Source organism: Centruroides vittatus, unplaced genomic scaffold, assembly GCF_030686945.1.
Source record: "Centruroides vittatus isolate TY-2023 unplaced genomic scaffold, ASM3068694v2 contig_18, whole genome shotgun sequence".
NCBI lineage: Eukaryota > Metazoa > Arthropoda > Arachnida > Scorpiones > Buthidae > Centruroides > Centruroides vittatus.
In genome coordinates this window covers 4,707,465-4,733,090 of record NW_027121101.1, presented here as the reverse complement: position 1 = coordinate 4,733,090, position 25,626 = coordinate 4,707,465, and the positions used below count along the sequence as shown (strand labels likewise).

General features: G+C 27.8%; 1 protein-coding gene across 2 annotated transcripts in view; it reads right to left on the bottom strand.

Moving 5' to 3' along the window:
- The window catches only part of LOC136969593 (low-density lipoprotein receptor-related protein 1-like), a 59,836-nt gene that overhangs the window by 27,972 nt on the left and 6,238 nt on the right, over positions 1–25,626 (bottom strand). For both annotated transcript variants that reach the window (XM_067263818.1, XM_067263817.1), the window contains exons 3-19: positions 18,283–18,393; positions 17,943–18,185; positions 17,702–17,870; positions 16,529–16,715; positions 16,231–16,420; positions 16,027–16,155; positions 12,511–12,636; positions 12,313–12,432; positions 8,781–8,915; positions 8,537–8,662; positions 5,893–6,093; positions 5,609–5,810; positions 4,807–4,968; positions 2,841–2,985; positions 1,727–1,823; positions 863–991; positions 659–771 (exon numbers count right to left, since the gene is read on the bottom strand). In XM_067263818.1, the coding sequence (XP_067119919.1) occupies positions 659–771; positions 863–991; positions 1,727–1,823; positions 2,841–2,985; positions 4,807–4,968; positions 5,609–5,810; positions 5,893–6,093; positions 8,537–8,662; positions 8,781–8,915; positions 12,313–12,432; positions 12,511–12,636; positions 16,027–16,155; positions 16,231–16,420; positions 16,529–16,715; positions 17,702–17,870; positions 17,943–18,185; positions 18,283–18,393 (2,585 nt within the window). The remainder of the gene's footprint in view (positions 1–658; positions 772–862; positions 992–1,726; positions 1,824–2,840; positions 2,986–4,806; positions 4,969–5,608; positions 5,811–5,892; positions 6,094–8,536; positions 8,663–8,780; positions 8,916–12,312; positions 12,433–12,510; positions 12,637–16,026; positions 16,156–16,230; positions 16,421–16,528; positions 16,716–17,701; positions 17,871–17,942; positions 18,186–18,282; positions 18,394–25,626) is intronic.

Here is a 25,626-nt window from a genome sequence, read left to right as displayed (position 1 = left end):
GCATGCAAAAAGTTTATTTACATCACTCCTCTCTAACAAAATAATGTAAACAATTACCATACCATTTATCATTGACAAATAAAAAGGGTAACAAACCTACAATTGTACAGCAATTCAAACATCTGTTTTAGCAGACCATTCTCCTGGACTCAGAAAATAGGGGTTAAAGTTCAAGGACACCCACCCCTTTAAATGGATGCAATCCCATGCAAACATGTGCTAGTTTACATATCGGGAAGTACATACAGTAATTTGTAAATCATTAAGAGCATTAATTTATTTACAAAATCAAATTAAATTTTGTTAACTTTATTTAGTAAATCAATTCAAAATATTATAATTTAGAGATTTGGATCGCCTATAAGCCTTAATTCCCTAAATTATACAACATTGATCTTGAGCCTGAAAATCATTAATACGAATTTTCAACAAAGCAAACTAACAACTGTTCCCCTAGCAATTCATATTAGCATGAGTTGACTGTATTTTCTAACAAGAAATCAAATCTAAAAGTATTAACAGATTTCTAACGAAATGAAAGAACAAAATGTACTATATTAAATATGATATATCTTTTAATATACTGATAATTTATAAAAACACACATTGATTTTTAATAAATTTTATAATCATAAAAAAATTATACTTTTCTCCTTACCAATTTCACTTTTACAGGAGGATAAATAAAATGATTTAAATTTTGTTTTTCTACAAAATATATAACTTCATATTTTTCTTCATTTTTTATGTAGATAAATGAACTATTATATTCTAAAAAATAAAAAAAAGCCAACAATTAATTAAAAGTATTAATATTTATATATCAAAAAATCAAAAATTTAATTGAAATATATATTTTTACCATTGCATGATTTCCCATCCTTGTTCAGTTTCCATCCATAAGAACAAGCACAGGTAATAGATAAATTGCTTGCAAGAAGGCAGAGATGTGAACAATGTCCATTTTTATGATTACATGTATTTCTTTTTGCTTTTCAACAATAAAAAATTTTAAAATAAGAAAATAATCATAGATGATAGAAAATAAAGTTTTTATCTTTAAAATTTCAATTATTATAGATGATTATAAGATTGCTTACAAATTTCCTTTTATATTTAAAATATATTCTATTTGTTATGAAGAATTTAATAACAAATATTTCCTTACTATACATACATACATTACTACTCAAATCTTAATATCAATGACAAGTACCAAAGACAGTCAAATATGAAACAGATTTTGTCAAAAATAATGAGCAATTTATTTTATTAACTAAGATCATAAACAAACATATCATTTTCATATTATTTATGCCCTAAACACTATTTAGGTCTAGCTATTTTGATGTTCAAATCAAAGAAATAATACTGTGTATCCATTTCTGAGTTTACCATTTTGTTTTCTAAAAATAAACTTTCTTGACTATTTCTAAAAACCATATTTTCTATTTGTGAATTAATTTAAATTTAAAATGAAAAATATTTATAATTTTTATTCTATTTTATTCTAATTTTTATTCTATTTTCTAATTTGGAAATATTAAAATAAAAGTTAAACTTAATTTTATTAAAAAAATACCAATAGTATATAAATATATTTTATTAAATCAATAAAGTATAAGATGTATTTTATAAAATTTAATAACAGAACTTTTTTTTAAATATTAATTTAATAGAAAGGGAAACGGATTACAGTTACAAATTGAAATATTTATTTTAGTACCTGGTGGTTGATGTGATGAATGAAGAATGCGAACATCATAAATGTCTGGATATGTTGCTGTTAAAAAATCAACTTCTTTAAGTTTCCATCTATCAATCTGAAAAGTTAATTAAATATTCTTAATAAAATTATTAAAAATATTTTAAATCATGAGAATAAATAGAATTAAAAATATGAAAATTTCTTTCATTGAGTAGAATGAATAGAATTACACATAGTATAAGAATTATCATATTTACTTGAGTGTGAGATGCACTTTTTTCAGATTCTCTGAAAATAAAGTGTCTTAGACTCAATATAATGCATCATAATTAGTGATCTCCAGTGCCCCACATCTTATTTCTCTGTCACTAATTGAATGGAATTATTTTAATTATTTTATTAGACTAATATTCATAATAGTAAATATTTAGGAGGTCATCATAGCTCTATCTCATTAGTCTATTGAAGTAACATTGTAAGTAGTAACATTTGTCAAGCATTAAGGATGGGCTAATGAAAGACAGGATAATCAGACCATTTTTCTTTGCTGGAAAAACCATGAATGGTTCAGTGTATCTTGGCATGTTGGAACTATTCATGTATCCTCAGATAGAAGACTTGTAAAACCCAGCATTATCTTTCAGTAGAGTGGAGCTTCCTCACTAGACTGTAGCTGTTTGCAAGTTTCTAAATAAATTCCTAACTGCTGGATAGAATGCAACAGATCCATTTTCTGGTCACCACATTCCCTGGATATTACCCAACTGGATTTCTTTTTATGGGAGTACACAAAAGACCATATTTTGTAACTAAAGTGGATGACATCCCTAAGTTAAGAACTTGCATCTGTGATGTGATTGCTACAGTGACAATGGACATGGAGAGAACTTGGAAAGAAATTAAATACAGGCTTAATCTTGTTCATTCTACAAATGCTTCACATGTAGAGATCCACTAAAGGGTGCTAAATAAATGTTTGGACATGTCCTTCATTTTATGTAATTTTATTTTAATATACTTCATAATTTCTTTATTGTGAGGTTTTGAAATGAGAGAGATTTGAAACAGACACTCTGTATAATTGTATTGTATCTACATATCAATCATTTACATATTAAATTAATTTACTTACCTTTTCAACAAAATGTTTTAGTCTTTCTGTCCAAAATAAATTATTTTCATGTACAGCAATAGAAAAATATGTTGAAAAATTTTCATCTTGTAATAGTCTCCTCATATTGTTACCATGATAATCAGCAACATAAACGGAATGTAATCTTAAAAAAAAAAATTAAATTTCAATCAAACAGTATTCTATGAGGAATTAAAATAATTCTTAATGAAATTTTTACATTATTTATATAAATAATGATCATCAAATTTATAAAATAGTATATAACATGAAAAAATCTTAATTATATTGAATGTGTGTTTAATTAAACTTAAAAATTCTTAGTTATTAGCTAATTTCTAGATTTTAAGCATAATTTAGTTAATAAAAAAAATCTAACTTAAAATCTTGAATAAAAAATAGTCAATATGGTTATATCATTTAAATAATTAGTCTAGAAGTAAAGATAAATCATAATTAGCAACTCATCTACATGGTAAGCAGAAGTTGCAAATTCATGAATTGTCTGATACAATTAATTATTTTTACAATTTTAAATTCAAATTATTCTATTATATATGAAAAAGCTTTTGCTAGAAAAACCTTTTTAAGGTTTTTTTAATTATAGAATTATATATAATTTTCCAATGAAAAGATGTCTTTGCTAGAAAATATAATAATTACAATTTAATAGGATTATATAAATAACATATGTAAATCATTATAGATTTCATAATATCTCCAAAGTTTAGCAACAAACTATACAAGAATGAAAATTACTTTTTACAAATGAAGATATTTGAGAATAAGTAATTAAATATACATACGTCTTCAGTTATGTTTAATGAAAATACATTCCAATTTTGTAAATTATAATAAACATTGAAATAAGCATATAATCAACCATAATTACACATTTTTATCATCAGTAATATAACAATACAACTTAAACAGATAAGGGAATATATAACAATCTATTGTGGTAAATATACCTGAAATTTTTAGGAAAAATTTAAAAGTTAACATTTATTATTACAGTGATGCAAACTATTTTATTTACATTTTATTAAATTTTGTGAAATGTTACAGACTAGTTTCATTAATGAATTCTTTAACTATCTATAAAGTTAATTTTCAGCCATTAACATCATCATCAGTTAAAACAGCTCTAATAGCTAAATAAGTCCTTGTCCATTGAGCAACAAATTAGAAAGTAAAAGAAGAGTATTGCATCAATTATAACTAGTAGTCTATTAATTACTTAAAAACTTTGGAATTAGAAGTCTTATTGATTAAATTTGGCATTATTATTTTCAAACTCAAAAATAAACAGACTAGATCAAAGTTATTTCATGCAGACCTGAAAAAAATTCTACAAACAGCTAATTTTTAAGGGAAAAATTATTAATACAGGTATCCCTTGATTAATGCAGTTAATTAATCCTTCAATGCTACTGTATATCAAAATTGCATTAATCAAATACAGTATCTATATTAAGTAAAGACAGCTGGTAAAGCTAAATTAATTAAAACTTCTGCTGCATATATAAAGGGATTGCCACAATTAATTTCATATGTTAATCAAATCCTGCATTAAGCAAGGGATACCTGTAGCATATATTAGAAAAGTGAAAATATAAACTGAAAAATAACAAATAGATGTTTATTCCAGATAAAAGAAGGTGAATGTATTAAGTCTTTTGACAGAATAGTAGAGTTAAAAGCACTAAACAATAATTATTTTCAAATTTAAAGAATTGAAAAGTTATTAAAATGAATACATAAAAATGATAGAAACAAGTGAATGAAAGTGTTACAATAATAATCATAAAGCATTAGCTAGTTACTGGTGTTATATAAACCTTTTATTAATTTATCATATTATTTAAATATTTATAAGGCAACTTTAATATTTACTTCTGAATTTAAATTCAGAACAAATTTCACATTATTATAAAATAATATTTTCAATTTTCAAATTACTAACCTAGAATCTACCCAGTAAATATACTGTGTTGTAATATCCAAGGTAATTCCAGTAGGCCAACCATTTTGAGCACATTGAATAATAATATGGCGTTGATAACCATTTGTCAAACTTCTTTCTATGACAGAACCATTTTCTGATCGATCAGCCCAAAACAGAAATCTGATTAAAAAAGTAAAGTACAAATGTAATTTGATATTAATAAATTTTTTTTACATGATTCTCACCAAGTAATGCTTAACAAATACTTTTGTAAAAGTTGTCATATTTTTAACTTATAGAAAACACAGTTCTATTAATTTCTTAATGGTTAGGCTAAACATTTTTGTGGTTGTAAAAATCACACCAGACAAAATGAAATTTAAATCAGAAAAATTTTGTATTTAGATTTTTTTAAAATAGGAAAACAATCAGATATTCAAATATTATTACTGATTTTAAAATAATTTCAAACTAAACTACATTAATTTCAAAGTTGGTCATTTTACAATAATAATAACTAAATTGTTCATCAGACTTAATGGCAGCAATAATATCAAATACATTTATCACTGACATTAATATGTACAAATGAAACTTTACAAATTTTCATTTCTTCTCATCTTATTTATGTAGAACAATTCTGAATGTTTTGCCAAAGTCTATGTTATTGTAATACTATAAATTACTCAAAATTAAAATATAAACTGAATAACAAAAATATTTTTTGACTGTATTGTCATCTATGATTACTATTATTATTAGACTCAATAATAATTGTTTAGGCATTATTTTTTATAAATATAGTAATCTGAAACCCTACCCAACATGAGGATCTACTGCAATACTTTTTGGTCGTGTAACACCATCTATTAGTGATGTTCTCATGCTACCATCAAATTTTGCCACTTCAATATGATGATATTCACTGTCTACCCAATACAAATTATGACCAATCCAATCAACACAAAGACCTTCTATCATACCCAAACCTTCTTCTACAATAATATGAATACTTTCGATAGCTGAAAATAAAGACAAGTAAAATTTTAAAATTCTTAAAATACATTATATTTTAACATCTATTTTAAATGTAAAATCTTATACCTGCATCTTTTAACACTCCTCTAAATATTTTCTTTTTTTCTGTATCTACCCAAAATAAAAGATCAGCCATAGATGTATGATAGTAATCAACATAGGTAATTCTTGAATATCCAGATAACACAGTAATCTGACTGTTGTTATGAAGAAAATATCTTATTATTTCTGATTCTGTGGTCAATAGCAATGTTGCTTTTGTTGGATCTATAAAAAAATATATTCATATTTTGAATTAGTATAGTAATTTTATAAACAACTCAGCAACTCAGTTTCAGATTATGCATGCAGAAGAATTAGTTTTAATGGCTACAACTAGAGCATTGAAGAAGACGAAATGTTCATGTCAAGAGTGTGTTTCAGCAACAGTCACATTTCATTTGTCAGAAGTGAACTGACACATCTGTATGATGTTCTGAAAACATACATGTAGCTGTTGAACATTCAAGGACAGTCTAAAAAGATAAATGTGTTTTGTGCCCTGTCAGAAGATAAAGTTTATGAACTCTTCATTCTACTGAAAAAATTGGATAAAATTCTGTACTGTGACATTTTGGAGCTATGGCTATTTCAAATAATGCAAGTTTCATATTGTTGTATTCAATAGTTATTGTTCAAAAAATGCTTCTACGACCTCATGTCATATCGACTTACCCTATACACTGACTATTGATAAAAACTAAAAAAAATTTGGCTACAGTATTTCTTAATTACATAAAATATTTTAAATTACATAAAATATTTTAAATTAAATATGTTTTTGCTTCTTTTTAGACTCATTATTAAATTTAACACATCATTAATGATATATTTTAATGTGTTGAACACAAACTAACAAAAACACCTTTCTCACTTTTTCTAGCAAATTTTAGTTAACGAACGTCAATTCTTGATGTTCATTAATTAAAATTTGCTAGAAAAACTGAGAAAGGTATTTTGTTATATTTTATCTAGAAGTTCTAGCTTACAGTGCATAGAATCTAACACATTATTTAAAACAGAAATAATCAGTACAATTGACAAATAATTCACTGGTTATTAGAGTAATCAGCCAATCTATTAGCTACAGTTATTTATATTAGTGATTGACTGTTATTATGTAACCAATAACTAGATATTTGATTATTGGTTGTTTTAAACTAATATCCAATATTTTCAATGTTATAGAGGTGGCTACATACATCTTGTTTAATAGCTCATTTTGCTAATATTTTAAATTTTTAATATTTTCACATACATTGCTAATTAGGCTTCCTCAATATTTTCTTTAGCAAAGAAAGTGAATGCCAAATTGTCTGGCTTGCCAGCAGATACATTTTAGGGGTTATGTTAGCAATTTTAATTATCAACCTGAAGTTTCATTATAAATAAAGAAAACAGAGCCTTAGAAACCCCTGAAAAAGAAAATCTGTTTTTATTTCAAAATTGTTTTGCAACAATATTTAATTGTTGGAATTTCTTGTCATGTTAAAATTTTCATTTGTTGCTCTAAGTCTTCAAGAGAACCTTCCCACACAAGTAGCACATCATCAATATAACGTAGATACATAATTGGATATTGGATGGTCAAGGGGCATTGAAAATACGACGTTCTATGTTCCTCATATATTGTTCTGCCGAAATAGGTGATAATGGTACAAGTACTCACTGTATCTGTTGGTCTCTGTTTATTTTCACTTGTTCCTGCTACACAGAAAATTTGCACGTTAATGTATTGTGTTAAAAAATTTCTGAATTTTCTTGATAAAATAGCTAAATGTCCAACCATCATTACATTTAGCTAAATAGAGATTTTATCATCATTTTATAAACTTTTTCCCCCATATTTTTTTTATAAATATATTGCAATGTATTAATATTTGTTACTTTTTAATAAATTTTAAAAAACCAAATAGGGTTGTATTTTTGAAAAAATATATATCTATATATATAGAAAATAGAAGTAAAGAATTTGCAAAACTTGATACTGTTTTAAAATTTGGGTTTCTTGGTATGCAAGAAAAAATATTTGTGCATTTTTATATAATTTTTCATAAAAAATATTTAAAATATATTGCCATCATAAAGAAGTACACTGTGTTAAACATCTCATCCCGTGCTATTGTTGAGAATTCCTGTCATGTTCAAATTTAATTATTTTTTTATTTTACTTTTATTAATTAATCACAGTATTACATCAGGATTAAAGAATAGTATCAGGAAGATAATGGTGCCAGAGATACATAAAGTACGTGAAGATTAAGGAAATTGATTTCTGTGATTTTAAGTAAATGTGAATTTTTAATATCATTGTTTTATATGTATATAACTGTGTATTAAAAACCTAAGAATTTTTAAAATTTGGAATCTTAATTGGATATCAGATATTAAAATGGATAACTTCTATATAAGTCAATCATTAATTTTTGTTTTAATTTTATTTACAATAAAATAATGTAAATATACATTTTAGAAATAATGCATTCTAATATCACATTACATTACAGATGTTTGTTCTGTGTTCAAAATTTTTTTTCTTTTCAGAACTAAATAAAGACCAAATATTCATGTAAAATTTCTTCTCAATCAAATTCATTTTATCAGTTTGAAACTTAATTTATCATAATATCTACAAGTTTCAAAATTATTACTATATATTTTCTTTACTTACCTTTACTTATACATGTGAACTTATCTGAAGAAAGAGTATATCCCCACTTGCAATCACAAGCATAAGAAGTATTAAAAGTATGACATATTTGACTACATCTTCCCCATTGTTTGCAAGGTGGTATATCTATTTAGAAAATTAAAGATATACCATAATTTGAAACTAAACATTTATTTTTAAAATTTATATAAAAAATTGTTTTATATAAGATTATATAAATATAATTTAACTAAAATAGGCAAACCTGTACAAGTTTTATTATCGACATTCAAATATTTTCCATTAGTACATCCACACTGTGGTCCAGATATAGTATCAAAACATTCTTCTTCACAAAATTTGTTGTGCTTACATTTTCCAGTTATTGTTTGAACAGATACTAAAAATAACATTGAAAAATTTTGACACAAAAATAAACAAAATATACTTAATTAAATGAAAATTTATTTACATTAGATTTAGAAACATAAAGACACACAAAATAATCAACTATTGAACATTTCTAAATCATTGTTAGCATATAACTGATATTAAATAAATATAGAGTATATTTATACGTAAACTGTTTAAATTAAAAAACATTTCCTTTATTTTTAATAAAATTAATTGAACAGTTTATTTTAATGTAAAAAATTAATTTATAAATCATAAATTTTAGAATTATTTTAGATTATGACAAAATGTTGATCATATGATAAAAATATAATCAACATATCAAAAAGCTTATGATAAAAAAAATTTATAGTAAAAAAAAGGCCTTAACTTAAAACTTGTCTTTAAATTATTTTTTGAAATTAAAAAAAAATGAAAACTAAAATATTAACTAATATTTTATAGTAATTCAAAAAGTAAAACCAATTTGCATTTAAAATTGTGAACAACTTCGTATTATTATTATTATTATTATTTTGAATATTTGTCACTATGAAGGATATATTGGTGTGAAAAATATTATAAGGCTCTCACATAAACTTATGTGTATATATATATATATATATATAATTCTGAACAGTCATCAGTGCAGCAAATACAAGTTGCGAACTGTTCAGAATTTTCTGAACTATATGGAATTTCAGTTATTTTTTAAAAATTGTTTGGTAAACAAAAACTGTTCGAAAATGCCATAAAAATTAAATGAGAAATTGTGTATTTTTGTTTTAGCTCATCCCTTTTTCTTCTTGAGAAGTTGGCACCTGTAGTTGTAATCCAAATTACAGCAGACTCTCTGTTAACTAGAACTCGAGCAATCAGCACTTTCAAACAACTGTCAAAAATCAAAGAAATTATACTTTAAATAAAAATTACAATAAAATCAATTTCTAGCAGAAATGTAGGTATAAGCTTAGCACACCATGCTGTGAGTAAGCCTATGCTTCATACATATGTTTGTCTCCCACTTCTACCAATTCACCATGTATAAACATCTTTGTAAAATAGGGCTGGCGGAAATACAGTATTAACACATAAAAACACGTAAACAGATAATGAAAATCTTCTTTACTCGCCATGTTCAATCACCAGGAACAAACTATTCTCCACAGCAGAGATGACCTTTCTTTAGAGGCTATGCCTCTGCCAAATTATGTAAAACAGTCTAAAATGTCCACAGGTGACAATCCCTTCACAATTAAAAATATAAGATTTCTTTGTAAAATAGGGCTGGCGGACATTTGTCACCTGTGAACATTTTAGACTGTTTTACATAATTTGGCAGAGGCATAGCCTCTAAAGAAAGGTCGTCTCTGCTGTGGAGAATAGTTTGTTCCTGGTAATTGGACATGGCGAGTAAAGAAGATTTTCATTATCTGTTTACGTGTTTTTACGTGTTAATAATGTATAAACATATTGATTGGTTGGGATCTATTGTTATTCAAATTTTGTATTCTTACCCAACCCTAAGTATGCCAAAACATGTTCCAAATAAGCTTTAGTGAAGTTCATTAAGTTGAAAAGTTTATTGTCATTTAACTAAAATTGAATTACACACTGCCTTCAAAAGCTGTTTTTTTAAAATAAAACTGATGTTACATTACATTATGTTTGTCATTATTTGTCTTAATTTTTTTTCAATTACTGTATTTCAAAATTAATATCAAATCAATATAGAGTTTTTGGTACAGTATAATATGGGATATAGTATTAGTTAGGCCTATTTTTAATAGTAACTCTCAAGCAACCAGAAACTATATTTATCTGTCATCTACTGAGAGTCTACTGTACTTGCATTTTTGATGGAAAGTGTTTTCCCCATTTCATTTTTTAATTTTGCCCTGTGGACACTAAAATGGCCTGTTTTAATAATATCCATTGTGGGTTCAGTGAGGCCCACATGGAAGGTGGCAGAGTGGTAAGAGATGGGGAACCCAACATATCAAGAACAGTTATCAAATTAAAAATTCCTGGAGTGCTCGCCCAAATTCTATCCCAGATTGTAGGATGACACCTGGCCATCTGGTTGTCTCAACATCACGACTATGAAGGGAAGGAAAAAATGTTTTCAAGTTTATAGGAGGAAGATATTCTTTCACTCATCATTTTTTCACATTCTGTTCAGAATCTTTTGCTCTGAAAATTGGCAACCCTAGCTGAGAACTGACTGCAAAATTACTCAAATCCCACCACTGCTAAAGACTATATTAATGTAGTACTAAATGCATAAAATTTTAGTTCCTTTGTATTACATTTTTTAAAATAAATTATGTACTCGGATAAAATTAACAGTTTAAGATTCTTCCATTCCAAACCTAATAACCGGTGCAAAACAATTATATTCTGGCTAACGTTTTCGGTCCCTCCACTGAGACATTCCTCAAGCCTATATTTCTTCTTACACGATCTTTTTCAAAACGATTTTCATACAATCGAACCTTAAAATTTTCCGTTATGCACGTGCCACCCGATTAAATCGAAAAAAATCGAACAATTCTGATTCAAAGCGTTGAAAAACTTCCGTAAATCTTCCAAATCCTAACGCTTTAATCGTATAACCAATCCTATGCTAATTAAGACCGCTCCATCATTCCTCTAAAAGTATCTTGCCATTTATCTTTGCCATCTTTGCATGTGATGTTGATATGTATTCGTGATGTGAATATAATTGTTTTGCACCGGTTATTAGGTTTGGAATGGAAGATATGCTTATAGTCCGGTGTTTTTAGAGGAGTTTTATTAGTTTAAGATTCTTTCTGCATTTAAAATTTTAGAATGTATTACTTCCTGGATTATATTTACATCATTTTAATAATGTAAATATAACAAGCAATTATTTTATTGTGAGATTTTCACAATGCCAGGCTGCAATTTTTAATCATATTTTTTAATTTATTTAATTTAAAATATATGCTCTCCTTCTTCAAATTAGCAGTGTCTTGCTCCTATACATCATACTTTTCCTGTAGCAATCAAGTCATGCCAGTCATTAACTCATTTCAAGGGAAAATTTTGAATTGAAATAATGACTTTCAGTTTGCATCAGAAGTTCATATATAGTTAATTGGGACCTCCTGCATCTAAGGTTTCGATATTTGGTCTCATCTTTCATCTATCTAACTTCATTCTCAAGATCAAGGAAGGACAGACAACAGTGGGAAATTTATGGGTTTACAATTTTTTCAAATTGCAGTCCAACAATTTATAAAAATTCATATAAACAGCTCTTAAAGATAAAAATAAACCTAAAGTAATATATTTTTACTTTTAAGATTTTCACATTTCATCTGTTTTTCCATTTAAATTATATAGAATAATTTTATTACTTATTATTTTAAAAAACTTACAGCATCTCTCCACTTCATCTGATTTATCATCACAATCATATTTTCCATTGCATATTTCTTGTCTATTTATACATTTAGTTCCATTATCACAACTATGATGTGGATATAAGCACGATGTTTCTTATGTTTAAGAAAAGAAATAAATTATTTTAAAAAATTTATGCAATTAAAATTATTATAGATCTGAATAAAACTTACTGCAATTCCTTTCTTCAAATTCATCATCTATACAATCTTGTTGGCCATCACAAATAAAAATTTGAGGAATACATGTTCCATCAGCACATTGGTAATCTTGACTTCCACATTTGTTTAGTAAGGAAACTAAAATATGCAATTTAAAATTAATTAATTCAGATCTCCATATAATGATTTAGATTGTATAACAATGTATTACTGATAAAAAAAAAGAAGAAAATTTATAAAAATTTTACAAAATGCAAGTTCTTTTAGTTTTAATACAAATTATCTACAGCTTAACTATTATAAATCAATTGAATATATCAATTTGGAAATGAATAAATACATAATGTATTATATTTTTTAATCTAAATTCATACAACTTATAATAATAATATTTACACTTGCAGAGAAATGATTTGGCATAATGTCAAAACTGTTTCTGAAAAAATACCTCCATGCTACAATTATGCTTTACCTGTTTGAACACCTGCTTCTCCTCTTTTGAAAAAATTAAATATCGAACTTTCTAAAATAAATAACTTCTATTCATTATCATTGACTCAGCAGGAACATTACACAACATAAAAATGTTAATTTTTTTCAGGAATCTACATTTTAATTAAGTCCTAATACAATAAAACATTTTGAATTTTATTAATTTCCGGCAGACCAGAATAAGATCAAAGTATGTCAAAAAGATTGATTTTTAAACACCAACTTCTACATATCAAAGGACAAATATACATCAAAAAATGTTCAAGATTCAGGAAGAAATTACTATTTCCAAAGTGGTCAAAGTTCTATTCTCAAGAGGGCATAAATATGACTGAAAACTTAATTATTTGAAGCTAGTAAGCAAAAGCACAAAAATAGACAAAGCTTGTAGGTGCAAGCAATAAAGTGGTCAGTCACAAGGGACTTAAAAACAACCACTAAACAGAAGAAAGGATCATGACCTTCACCAACTTTGTACACAAATTACTTGAGGTTATTAGACATGGAGAGATCAGAATGATTTGGTGATCACACTGTCAGACAAAGTCAAAATTCCAATGATTATTAGGAAGGAGAAATACCTCAGGAAGTTGACAATGTATCTTACAGCAATAGATGTAGTTTTACTGCACAAAAGATCTTACACTCCAGCAAGGTTCAGAAAAGCCAAAGCCATATACAATAGAAAAACCCTTCAACCTGAGTTTTCTTTTCAGCTACAAAATAAACAGCTTCCTCCCAGGCTTTTTGAGTTGTCAAAAGCTCATAATTCCTGACTGGCCTGTTTGACCAGTTGAGGAGATATGGTTCCTAATGTCGCGATAGAAGAGAAATTCACTATGCTCAAGACCCTACATAATGAGGAATCCTTACATAGTCAATTGCCCACTTCAGATGGTGGAAAGAATAAAGTATATAGACCCACTAAAATACAAGATGCTTACAGTAATGGGGAACTACAAAATCTTATTTTCATCTCTAAAATTGGAAGTGTCATATGCTTTAACATTAAGGCTGTATATTATCTAAAACATACCAGTATACACAAACCACTTAAAAAAACACTCAAAATTTTTAATATAATATCAGATTGTCATACAAGGGAAACCCTACCATCTTCTCTTTGTTAAGAAATAACAAATGTGTGGAGAATTATATTCGGCAGGAATATATGCTATTATCCTACATGACCCAAAGATAAGACCAACTATTTGTTAGTATACGTTGGAGTGACCAAGAAGTTCTTGAGCACTTGCATTAAAGAATATAAATGTAGTATTAGAAAAAACTATATAAAAGTGCTCTGGTCCCATATACAAGTGATGATGATGTTCTGATTGCTTATGATGATACCAGACTCTACACTGCACAGCAGATCCAGCATGTTTAAAATACTTGGAGTCTCTAGAAATTTAAAAGGCCATGAAAAATCAGACAATCTATCAATGGCATGGAGAGCATGGTTTGAACTATAGAAAATCACTTCATATATGCTCTCAAGTTTATTAATCAAAATATTCTTTTATTAATTACATAACTTTTTTTTAATAATATACATTCTCTGTGTATGGTACAGTACATACCTGAATCTCAGGCATTTAAAAATTAAATTTGAGTTCTGTATTCAATTTAGTTTTCTGTTCAATAGGCTTATGGAACCTGAAGATGTCTGATTGATACAGAAAAAAGCATTCATTATATTAAATATCTTTGGTCTATGTTTAATTGGTTTGATATACTGGCATGTTTTTTAAGGTTATTGTATAATGCTATGAGAAACAAATAAGACAAAAGTATACTACAGGTTATACATATTGTGGTTTATTCCTCATACTTTACTATGAATTGGAAGTTTCATTCATGATCAAGAGAAGCTCTAATTGGCTGTCTAGTAGAAAAAAATTTGAAGAACTATGTTTAATGTTTGTAGAGAATCAGGTTGTTCATGAATATAGTAGATACATTACTGCTATATGTAAATATGTAGATGAAGTGCTGGTGGCATGGAATAAGCCAAAAGTACTGCACATAAAGAATTTGTTGAAAGCATAAACCAGAATGACAAAGCGATGCTGGAGATCAAACAGATCTATAGAAGCTCTGTCCATTTTTTGGCTCTTTACATCACAGTAAAAAGGACAAGATTAAGAGGGTTGTTGATAGTAAACTGACTGCCACTCCATCACATGTACATTTCCACACACAAGACCAATTCAAATACAAAATGAATGCATTCCAACCTTTACTTCAATATGCATATTTGTATTTATTATCCAGAGATCTAACCAAAGAACTTGAGTACATTACAGGAATAACAATAAATTTTCAGCAAACTTTCCCAAATTTTTGAAAATCACTTGATTAGTAAAGACTCTTGGAACTAAAATAAAAAAGTTACCAAATAATCGATTAGTCAATTGTTCAAAAACACAATTGACTAATCAATTATTTACAATCATGTCAAATATTAAGTTCCTGCTCATAGTTTGAAAGTTGCAGCATAATAGGTCACAACTTAGCTGGCATTTAACATTGCTAAACAATTGACATACTGAATTTCAGCTTCAGTTTAACTCTGCACTATGTGTACCATAGTTAGTTATCAAAATTCTCTATATTTTAAGGTAATGTTCTAAAAAACATGGGATTACCTCCTCCAGACAAATTCCCTGCATAAAACACCAATTATCAAAATTGAAGAAAACTTTAATTTGATTCTAATATAAGCTGAGGGAAATTTTTTGCTCTTTTAAAACTGGAAAAAATATCAACTAATATTTGGGCCAATACAGTAGATTTTATAACATTTTGTGCAAAATTTCTATGCAATTATCAATTTTTTTCATAATATTACTTTTTCATTTTGATTAGACACATACATTATTAATTTTGAGAAAACATTCAGTATCTTTTGTAAATTTAGTCTTTAAAGAATATTCAACTCTTATAAAAAACAATAAAGTTATAAGATTAATTTTAATTTAGAACTGTTAATTTGATATTTTAAAAAATTAATAATGTAATTAAAGCTTTTACCTTTGCATTTTCTAGTTTCATTATCAAAATGGAAGCCCTGTTGGCAAATACATTTAAATTTCTGAACTTGGGAATAAGGCATTGGAAGGCATAGATCACAGTTAACACAATCTTGTGAACTGTTTCTGGCTAAAAATAATTAATATTAAATTAGTATCAATATTTATAAATAAAAAAATATTAGAATTGAAAATGTTTTTTTACATGTTATTCCATTTGCTATATGAACGTATGTTATATGAATAGGTAAATTTTCAAGAAAGAAAGAAGAATGTTTAGATGTATTTTTCAAACTTTTCATATGAAGAATTCCTTTAGAAGTTTCAGTCCAATATATATAATCATCTGTCATAATCATACTTTTAATATTCATATTCAGTTTGTCTAAAATTACCTGAAAAATAACACAATTATACAACAATTATTACTTTTATAATTAATTGGAAAGTTAAAATATAATTAAATGGCAATAAATGATAATAAAATGACAAGAAAAACTTACTCGCTGTTTGATTCGGTCTATATCAATTCCTTCTACTTGTTGAGATGCTGAATTAAACCAATATAGGTTGTGATTAAATACTGTTAAAGAACTAAAAATGTCTAATTCAGCTTCAACAAGTATGAACTCATTACTGCCATCCATTGCAGCCATCTTTATTTTATTTTTATCAATCCAGAACATATATCTAGAATAATTATATAATTCAAGTTATAACCCTGGCTTATAAATTAAAAAATTTATTTTAAAATTTATTTATGAATGATTTATTTCAGTTTATTATTTTCTTGATATAATTTATTATTTATAGTATTTTCCATGCAGCATAACATAAGATACATAAATGTAGCCTAATGTTATGTTTTTGGTCGTTCTACAGTCATCGTTCATTTACAATGAATACAACTGAATTGTATACAATAGAAATTTGAACTGATTCGTTAAGCTTGAAACAAATTTAAATTAGAATAAACTTCATTGTTTTTTCAGAAAATCAAAATTATTTTCATGAGATGTTATTTTATAGAAAAAAAACCAAAAATGTTTCATAAATTATAATAATTACTTATTGTTTTTATTAAGATATTCATATTATCTGAAATGTTGTATTAGTAGACAAATAAATTTTAATGAATTATGTTAATTGTTTGACTTATGTACTAGTGTATTTCCTTGATTCTAAGACAATTTACCTATTTTTACTTGTCCAAAGTGCAGGTCCATCTTAGAATTAATGATATCTTACATTTATAGTCCAAATAGCAATCATTGCCTAGACAACACATTGTATCAATTCATGTTTTCAACTATTCTGCTCAATATTCACATCAGTTCAAATGAGTTTTGCTGGTAATGAGCAGTTAATTTTAACTTCTTTTTAACATAAAAGAAACCTTCAAGATGACATTATGATGCCATATTCAAAGAAAAATTATTGTACATGCAAAAGAGCATGAAAATAGAAAAAATGTATTGTTTCTTTAACTTTTTGTTACTTAACAAAATTTGAAACTAAAACTAATTGTTTTATAATTTTTCCCTTTCATAAAAGAAATCTTAAAATTCAATTTCAAATTCATGATGTGTCTTAGAATTGAAGAACTAAAGTATTATTAATATTTAGGAAATACCATTCTTTTAAATTATTCATTAACTTATATAAATTTATCTTACCCCATTGTGTGAACAATATTTCTTGGCTGTGCTCCTTTTAGCTGATACAAGTTCTTTTGGACGGAGGAATTATACAGACTAGCAACACTTATAGAGCCAATACTAGAATCAGACCAATAAATAGCTTCTCCCATTTGATCAATGGCCAATCCACTGCATTTTTCAATTCCTACAATACAATATTTTAAACAGAATTTACCATTATTGATATATATTAATTTATTATTTAACATTTACTAACCTTCTAGAAATATTTCTTTCTGAGATGACTTTAAATTTTGACGATAGATTGTTTGATCCACAATATCACAATAATAAATGTTATTATTTTTAACATCAAAAGCAACTGCTGAAATTTGTCCAGTTGTATATATTGGCAAAATAATTTCACTAGGATGTGTACCTTCTACTGGAAGTTCAACACCCTTAATGGCAAAAGGTTTGTAGGTAGTATAAAGCAAAAATGAGGATGGGATTTTAATATCTATAAATGATAAATATTTATCAAAACCATTTTACACCTCAAATAAATAAATCAACAGCAATAATATATATACATAAATAAAATAATAATACAATACCAAGGCAGTGTGTTCCATTGTAAGTTGAGCCTTCTGGACAGTAACACAATGGACCCTTTGGACTAGGTTGACAACCATATCGGCATGTGCTTGATCTACACATATCAGATTCTTTAAGAAATAAATGAATCTTTCAATAAACAAAGTTCAAGATAGATTTTTTTCTCTATCATAAATCAAATAATCTTTACAGGAACAATTCTTTACGCAAAAATATTAACTATGCTAATACTACTCAAGTTATAATAAAATAATTTATATGCCACTTCTGATTCTGGAAGGCAAAAATAAAAGCTTCTTAGAACATTTTAAGAAATTCTTGTTTCTGTTGTTAGAACTGCATCAAAAATATTAAACATATAGATCAAAAATCAAACTGAACAGCAGTTTTTAAAAGACTACTTACTATTGAATTAGATCTTACACAGTCAATAATGAAAAATTATGCAAAATTTCCTTCAGAATATAATAAAATGAAAATTGATGTATAACCGAATATCATATTGAAAAGTGAAATAAGAAAGATAAAGTTTTCCTATTTAGTTTTTTTTTATTTATTTTTTATTTCTTCCTACATAAAACTTTGTTAGTACAGAAGAAATAAATGCAAATATGCTACTTACACCACAGTATTTACTTTTTTTATTCCAAAGTAATTCTAAGAAACTATTAATGCTTGGAATTTTAAAAATAATTAGGAAAAATAGTAGGCTTTGAAAATTTAAATATTTTTGCAAAAGATATGCAAAATCTTTACGACAAGTTGTGGGTGTTTTAGTTTAGTTTTAGCACCGACTTTGGATCGATTTATCGACAGGTTTTTTATTTTATTTTTTGTTAAAAATCTGAGTTTTCGTGTTTAATTGTGAAGTTTGAATGTTATTTAAATAGATAATGAAATAATAGTTATGATTTACATTTATTATATAAAAAAATAAAGCAATAATAAAAAAAAATCAATTTATTACAGATAATTTAACAAATATAAATTATTATTAAAAAAATGGGGGTCACAAAAAAATTATGAAATATTTGATGGGCTGCAAGTATAAAAAGGTTAAGAACCACTGGAATAGATCACTGGAAGTAAACTGTAATTTATTGGATCCTTTGAATCCTTAATAATGAATAAATAGTAAGATTTAATTTGTATGCCAGGTTTATGTTGTATGTCCTTGTGCTTAGCAATTATTTATAGAGATTGGATAGGCTAGATGATGGTTAAACGGACCACTTTATGCTTTCCGTGTTCAGCATCATCATTGTCAGTGGACTGGATTTGGAATTACATTTGCAATAAAGAAGTAATTAGTGGAATTGTCAGAAGCTTTAATTAAGTAAGATTATTTTGAATGATATATTGAATCATGAATATCTAACTAATGCATTGACTACTATCTTACAAGCAGATTCAGAAATTTCAGAAGACAGTAGATGGATTTTACTATTAACCACAGTATTGTAGAACAGGAGAAAAGATACTGGCAATAGATAGAAGAAAATACAGTACAAAGGAAAACAAAGCTTTTTATTTTATATTATCATAAATAGTTGAGTCTTCAAAGCTGTTACTGCCATTAAATTTTCTTAAAACTGAATTAATCAATCAGTTAGTTCCAATTACCACAATGTTGGATCTTAATGTTAAAGGTGATACAACAAACCAGTCCAAGATGCCTAAAAGCAAGCTGAATGAACTAACTTTGGATAAAAAGGTGTTGGTCATCAAAGAAAGTGACATGAACAAGTCTCAATAAACACTTGCATAACAGTTTAAAATTTATAAAACAACTAAGTCAAATATTTTTAAAAATAAAGATAAAATTTTGGCAGCCTATAAGCAAAATTGTTCATTCAAAAATAAATTAACATGTCCTGGCAAGCATGAAGATTTAAACAACAAAATTTATGATTTTTTTATTCAGTATTGTTCCAAAAATCATTAGTAATAATCTTGGAATTTATTCTTTTGCTGACAGCAATGACTGGCTAGAATAATTTTATGCCAAAAACAATATTCAGTTTAAACTGTTAAACAGTGAATTGGCAAATGCAGACAGCTATTGCTGAAGATTGAAAAAAAACTTCCCAGTTTAGTGGGGCTACGTATGAAATCAGTAACATTTTCAATGTTGATGAAAGTGATTTCATTTATAGGCAGTTTCTAACATGTTCTCTTGTTGATAAGAATGACATGTTCAAAATAACAGTTATATGTGTTGTTTTGTTGTAATGTAACAGGAGAAAAGTTTTGTCTTTCAGTCATCAGAAATGCTAAGCAACCAACAGTTTTCAAAGCAAATAAAATTAAAGGTGGAAAAATTGGCATTTAAGTGAAAAGCAAACAAAAAGGCTTGGATGACATCTGCACTACTTAATGACTGTCTCAGCAACATTAACAACATGAAACATCAAAAAAGAAGTTTACTTATGATAAACAATGTTCCAAGCCTCTAGTCCATCCAATTATGTTATGTAGAACTGCATTTTTCCCCTCCAAACTTGACTTCAAAAATTCAACCTCTTCTAACTAAAATTCAACTATTGTTAACAATTGTTAAACATGCTGACTTCAAAAGCCGAAAAATGCAATTCTGCAGAAGAATTCACAAAATCAGTAACAATTCTAGGTGTGATTTATTGGTTCTTTACTGTTCAAAATGTCATCTCATCTAACATTTTTGAAATGCTTTTATCAAGCTGGCTTACCAAGCAATGATGGCACTGACTTTGGAAATCAAAAATTTGCTTTGGTCTAAAAATTTCTCTGAAGAGATGACATAATAAACTCACAAGCAGTTTATAATTTCAAAGAACAATTACTTGTCCATGAGAATACAGATACTGAAGAGCTAGATTTAGATCTGATAATTGAAAATTATTTAATGGATTTGAGTAAAAATGATAATGATGAGGAAAAATGATGAGGCAGAGGAGGAGGAAGAAGGAAGAATTATAGGCTTCAACTTTTGTGGAATCAAATAAAATTATCTCACAAACTGAAACATAGGACTTGTTGGTTAAACAGCTAATTCACAAGCAGAAAATCATTCCTCAAAACTAGAAAAGATGTTTGAAGTGCAAAAAGAAGGGAAAAAGCTCATGCTTCTGCAAAGCAATCATTATAGCAAGCTACTTAACTAAATTTAAAAAAAATTGAATATATTGTACTGTAAACTTGGTCAACTTTATTTAATGTGTGAGGTCATGCAACTTCCAGTCACAACCAATATCAAAACAGGTGTTCAATTTAAATTAAAGTTGAAAAAGACCATAACTGGACGGCACAAGCAGAAAGGTCACAAATGTGAAGGTATGGTTCTTGGGTTGAAGGATGACTCATTTTTGTATAATAAAATCTCTTTATTAAGCAAGAGATGTTCCCATTGGGTACAAACTGTGGTTACCCACCTGGTTACAACTGTGAATTTTACAAGTACTTGAAACTTTACTCTTGTCTCCAGATGGTACAAGATATTATCGATTACAATTTCTTTTTATGAAAATTCAAGATTCCGTTTTTATCTCTTCACTTACAGATATTTAAGAAAGTCTAAATTATGACTGTGGAAAACTCCAGTAACTTAGCCTTCATTATAGTTCATTGCTAAGAGAATTAATTCTCATTAGCAGACTATAATGAAGGCTAAGTTACTGGAGTTTTCCACAGTCATAATTTAGACTTTTTTACTCTTGTCATCCAATCTGATGAGAAATTTAGTTTACATCTATAAGAAGACTCCAAACGATTGATGGAAAAGTTTGTTGGGAGATTCTTGGATAGTCTATCCAGAAAACAGGCACACACACTGAAGGAAATTTTTGATATCAATTTCACCTAAAGTCATGGAGTAGTCAAAGAAATATGCACAGGATGAGTAGGAAACTGAATCAATTGATCTGACAATTGATAGAACAAGGCATCTTTTATAAAACTTTCAGGTTGCAGATAAAAGGCATGTATACACCATTGGCACTATACAAAAAGGCATATCTTAATAGATTTTCTTTTCTTATTCTAAACAAAAAGGCATTCCTTGTGTCCTTGAGACACAGGATTTCATAGAGTTGGTCTCTCAATCAAGCAGTCCAGATATTTTCAATTGTGACAAAATACATTTGTTTTATAGATTACTACAATCAAAAACTCTCTCTTTATGGCTTCACATTGAAAAGATGGTAAGCAGACAAAAGAAAGGCTTACATTGCTGCTTTGTGCTTTTAAAAATGTTAGAACACTTCACAAGGAAAACTTGGGAGATTGTCATCACCAATTTTGATGAAATTTTGTGGACATGTAGTATCTACTCATACTTAAACTTTGCCAAAGCCGCAGGACCCACTATTCAGGCATTCTTGAAAAAAAAAAAAAAAAAATCACAATTAAAGTTTTTCTACAACTATTAATACCTATGCATAAGTACCATCCATGCATTTATGGCATGATGTGATTAGTTAAGGTGTTGCATGAAGAGCATTAATATGCAGGTTTGAATCCTGTACGAGATAATTTTTTTACATTTATAATTTAATAACAATAAGATTAAATTACAAATGTAAAAAAAAAAAACAAAATTAACGGGATTCAAACCTGCATATTAATGCTCTTCATGCAACACCTTAACTAATCACATCATGCCATAAATGCATGGATGGCACTTATGCATAGGTATTAATAGTTGTAGAAAAACTTTAATCGTGAATTTCTCGAGAATGCCTGAATAGTGGGTCCTGCAGTTTTGGCAGAGTTTAAGTATGAATAAATACTGCATTTCCACAAAATTTCATCAAAATCGATGATGAAAACTTCCCAGGTTCCCCTTGTCAGTATATACACAGTAAAAAAGCATGAATAACTCATGATATACTTCATGAATGGCTTTATGACTGGGATAGAGATTCGGAAGAGAAAAATTTTGTTAGTGTAATTGTGTTGCACACGTCCTACCTAAGAATCTTAAATGGATTCAACAGTGCTTTTTGTCTACCAATTTGACTTCCCTGATACAACTCTTGTACCAATATAAAATGTTTTAATTTATAGAGATCCATAATGCTCAAACAAATACAGCAGCACTTAAATATAAGTAATGCCACCTGGAGACTAAACATGCTAAAAGCACTAACGTTGTCTGCTGAAGCAAACAACTTTAAGGTCGACATCAAATGTATATTGTATTTGTGTTTTTAATATCGTGATGTTGGTTTTTAAGTTGTTAACCATCTGTCTCTTGTTGTAATATTAAAAAGAATTTTAACTGACCCAGAATTATTTGTATGGACAAGATTATTTTAATACGAGGGTTATTTTTTTCAACCTTCACCAACCCAGAATGAAAAAACAAGAATGAAGAACAAAACCATTTTAATTCTAGAAGGTAGTTACAGTCTTCAGTGATTTTTCCACATAATTGTCTTTTTGGTTCAGACAGACATCGTACCGTGACACCAGCTTTTGTATACCCATGTTGAAGAACGTAGCCACCAGGCCATTCAGCCAACCTTTAACACTGTCAGTCAGTCAGCGGTATACAGTGTGGACCTAGAAATTTGAGGAAACTCCTCACTGAGCTCAGAAATCACAAACTGACACCTTTCTTGCATCAACTGATCCAATGGATGCAGGAAATTCAAACAAGGACGTGACAACATTCGTGATGAGGACAGTCAAGGGAAGAAGTGTGTGATGATTGACGATTTGGTGGCCGAAGTGAATTAATTGGACAAAGTGGATTAATTGGACAAAGTGGATTAATTGGACAAAGTGGATTAATTGGACAAAGTGGATTAATTGGACAAAGTGGATTAATTAGTGTGAGAAAGGCATCGGTTTGTGATTTCTGAGATCAGTGAGGAGTTTCCTCAAATTTCAAGGTCCACACTGTATACCGCTGACTGACTGACAGTGTTAAAGGTTGGCTGAATGGCCTGGTTGCAACGTTCTTCAACATGGGTATACAAAAGCTGGTGTCACAGTACAATGTCTGCCTAAATCGAGAAAACAATTATGTGGAAAAATAGCTGAAGACTGTAACTACCTTCTACAAGTAAAATGGTTTTGTTCTTCATTCTTATTTTTTTATTCTGAGTTGGTGAAGGTTGAAAAAAAAAAAAAAAAACCCTTGTAAATTTAAAATTTGAAGTCAAGACTATTTACAAAAATATACATTTTTGAGTCTATCCATTTATCCCTTTAACACCATCACAGAAGTAACAGTTACATTGGATTGAAGAAAAAACTTCATTAGAAGACAATAATTAATATCGTTTTTAACTGTGAATTTTTATCTAACATCAGCCTTTTATTTGAGGATCTGACACTTTTACATTAAAAAGAAGAGAATCTTCTCACCATATCAAGTCCTTAGCCAATTTATAACTGCTTCATAGCCCTCTGGTGGCGATTTGCCACAAGAGGGCTATGAAGCAGTTATTCCTGTTATCAGTAGAGTCGTGCCAGTCATCTATCTATCACCTTTCAGGGGAAACCTTTTCAATTGAAGTAATGTTACTTCTGGTTTGCATTAGAAGTTCGTATATAGTTAATTGAGGCCTAAGCTTTCCATATCTGGCCTCAGCTTTCATTTATCTGACTCCATTCTCAAGACAGACAGACACGCAGCCAGACAACAGTGGGAATTTATAGGTCTACAATTTTTTAAAATTACAGCCCAATTCAAAACACAGTTAATTCAAAAAATTTAGAATAATTTAACTCCATCATAATGTGCCAATGCTTTAATGACAATAACTAGGTGAAATAAAAAATTATTTAAAAAAAACTAAATAAGGAGATATTTAGCCTGGTCTTTTAGCTATATTTTCATCTAAAAATATTAATTTCTAAATAAAATGTTAGAGTCATTAGTTTTTACTTAAGTGAATGATGTTCAAAAATTTAGAATTGAAAGTATAAAATATTTTATTCTAATAGTTGGTTAAATCTCCTTTATTATGAATTAAAGGTTTTATTTTCTGGCATACTATCAATAAGTGATTGACATTGTTCAAGACTAATTTCGGACCAAATTTTTGTATGTTTTTCTTTTAAATCTTGTTTATTGATTGGGTTAGATTCTTGAGGCCATTTTTGACAAATGGGCCAAATATTTTCAATTGGAGACAAGTCTGGTGAGTTTCCAGGCCAATCCAAGAACTTTATTTTTTAGATTAATAAATTCTTTGACTTTTTTGCATGTATTTTGACACTTAACTCCATTGTTATTAAGATTACATTATCATCTTGAAAATGATCTTCCATTGTTGGGATGAGGAAATATTCTAAAATATTACCATTTACTGTCTCACTAAGAAATCACAATTTTCAAGTTTATTATAGTCAAG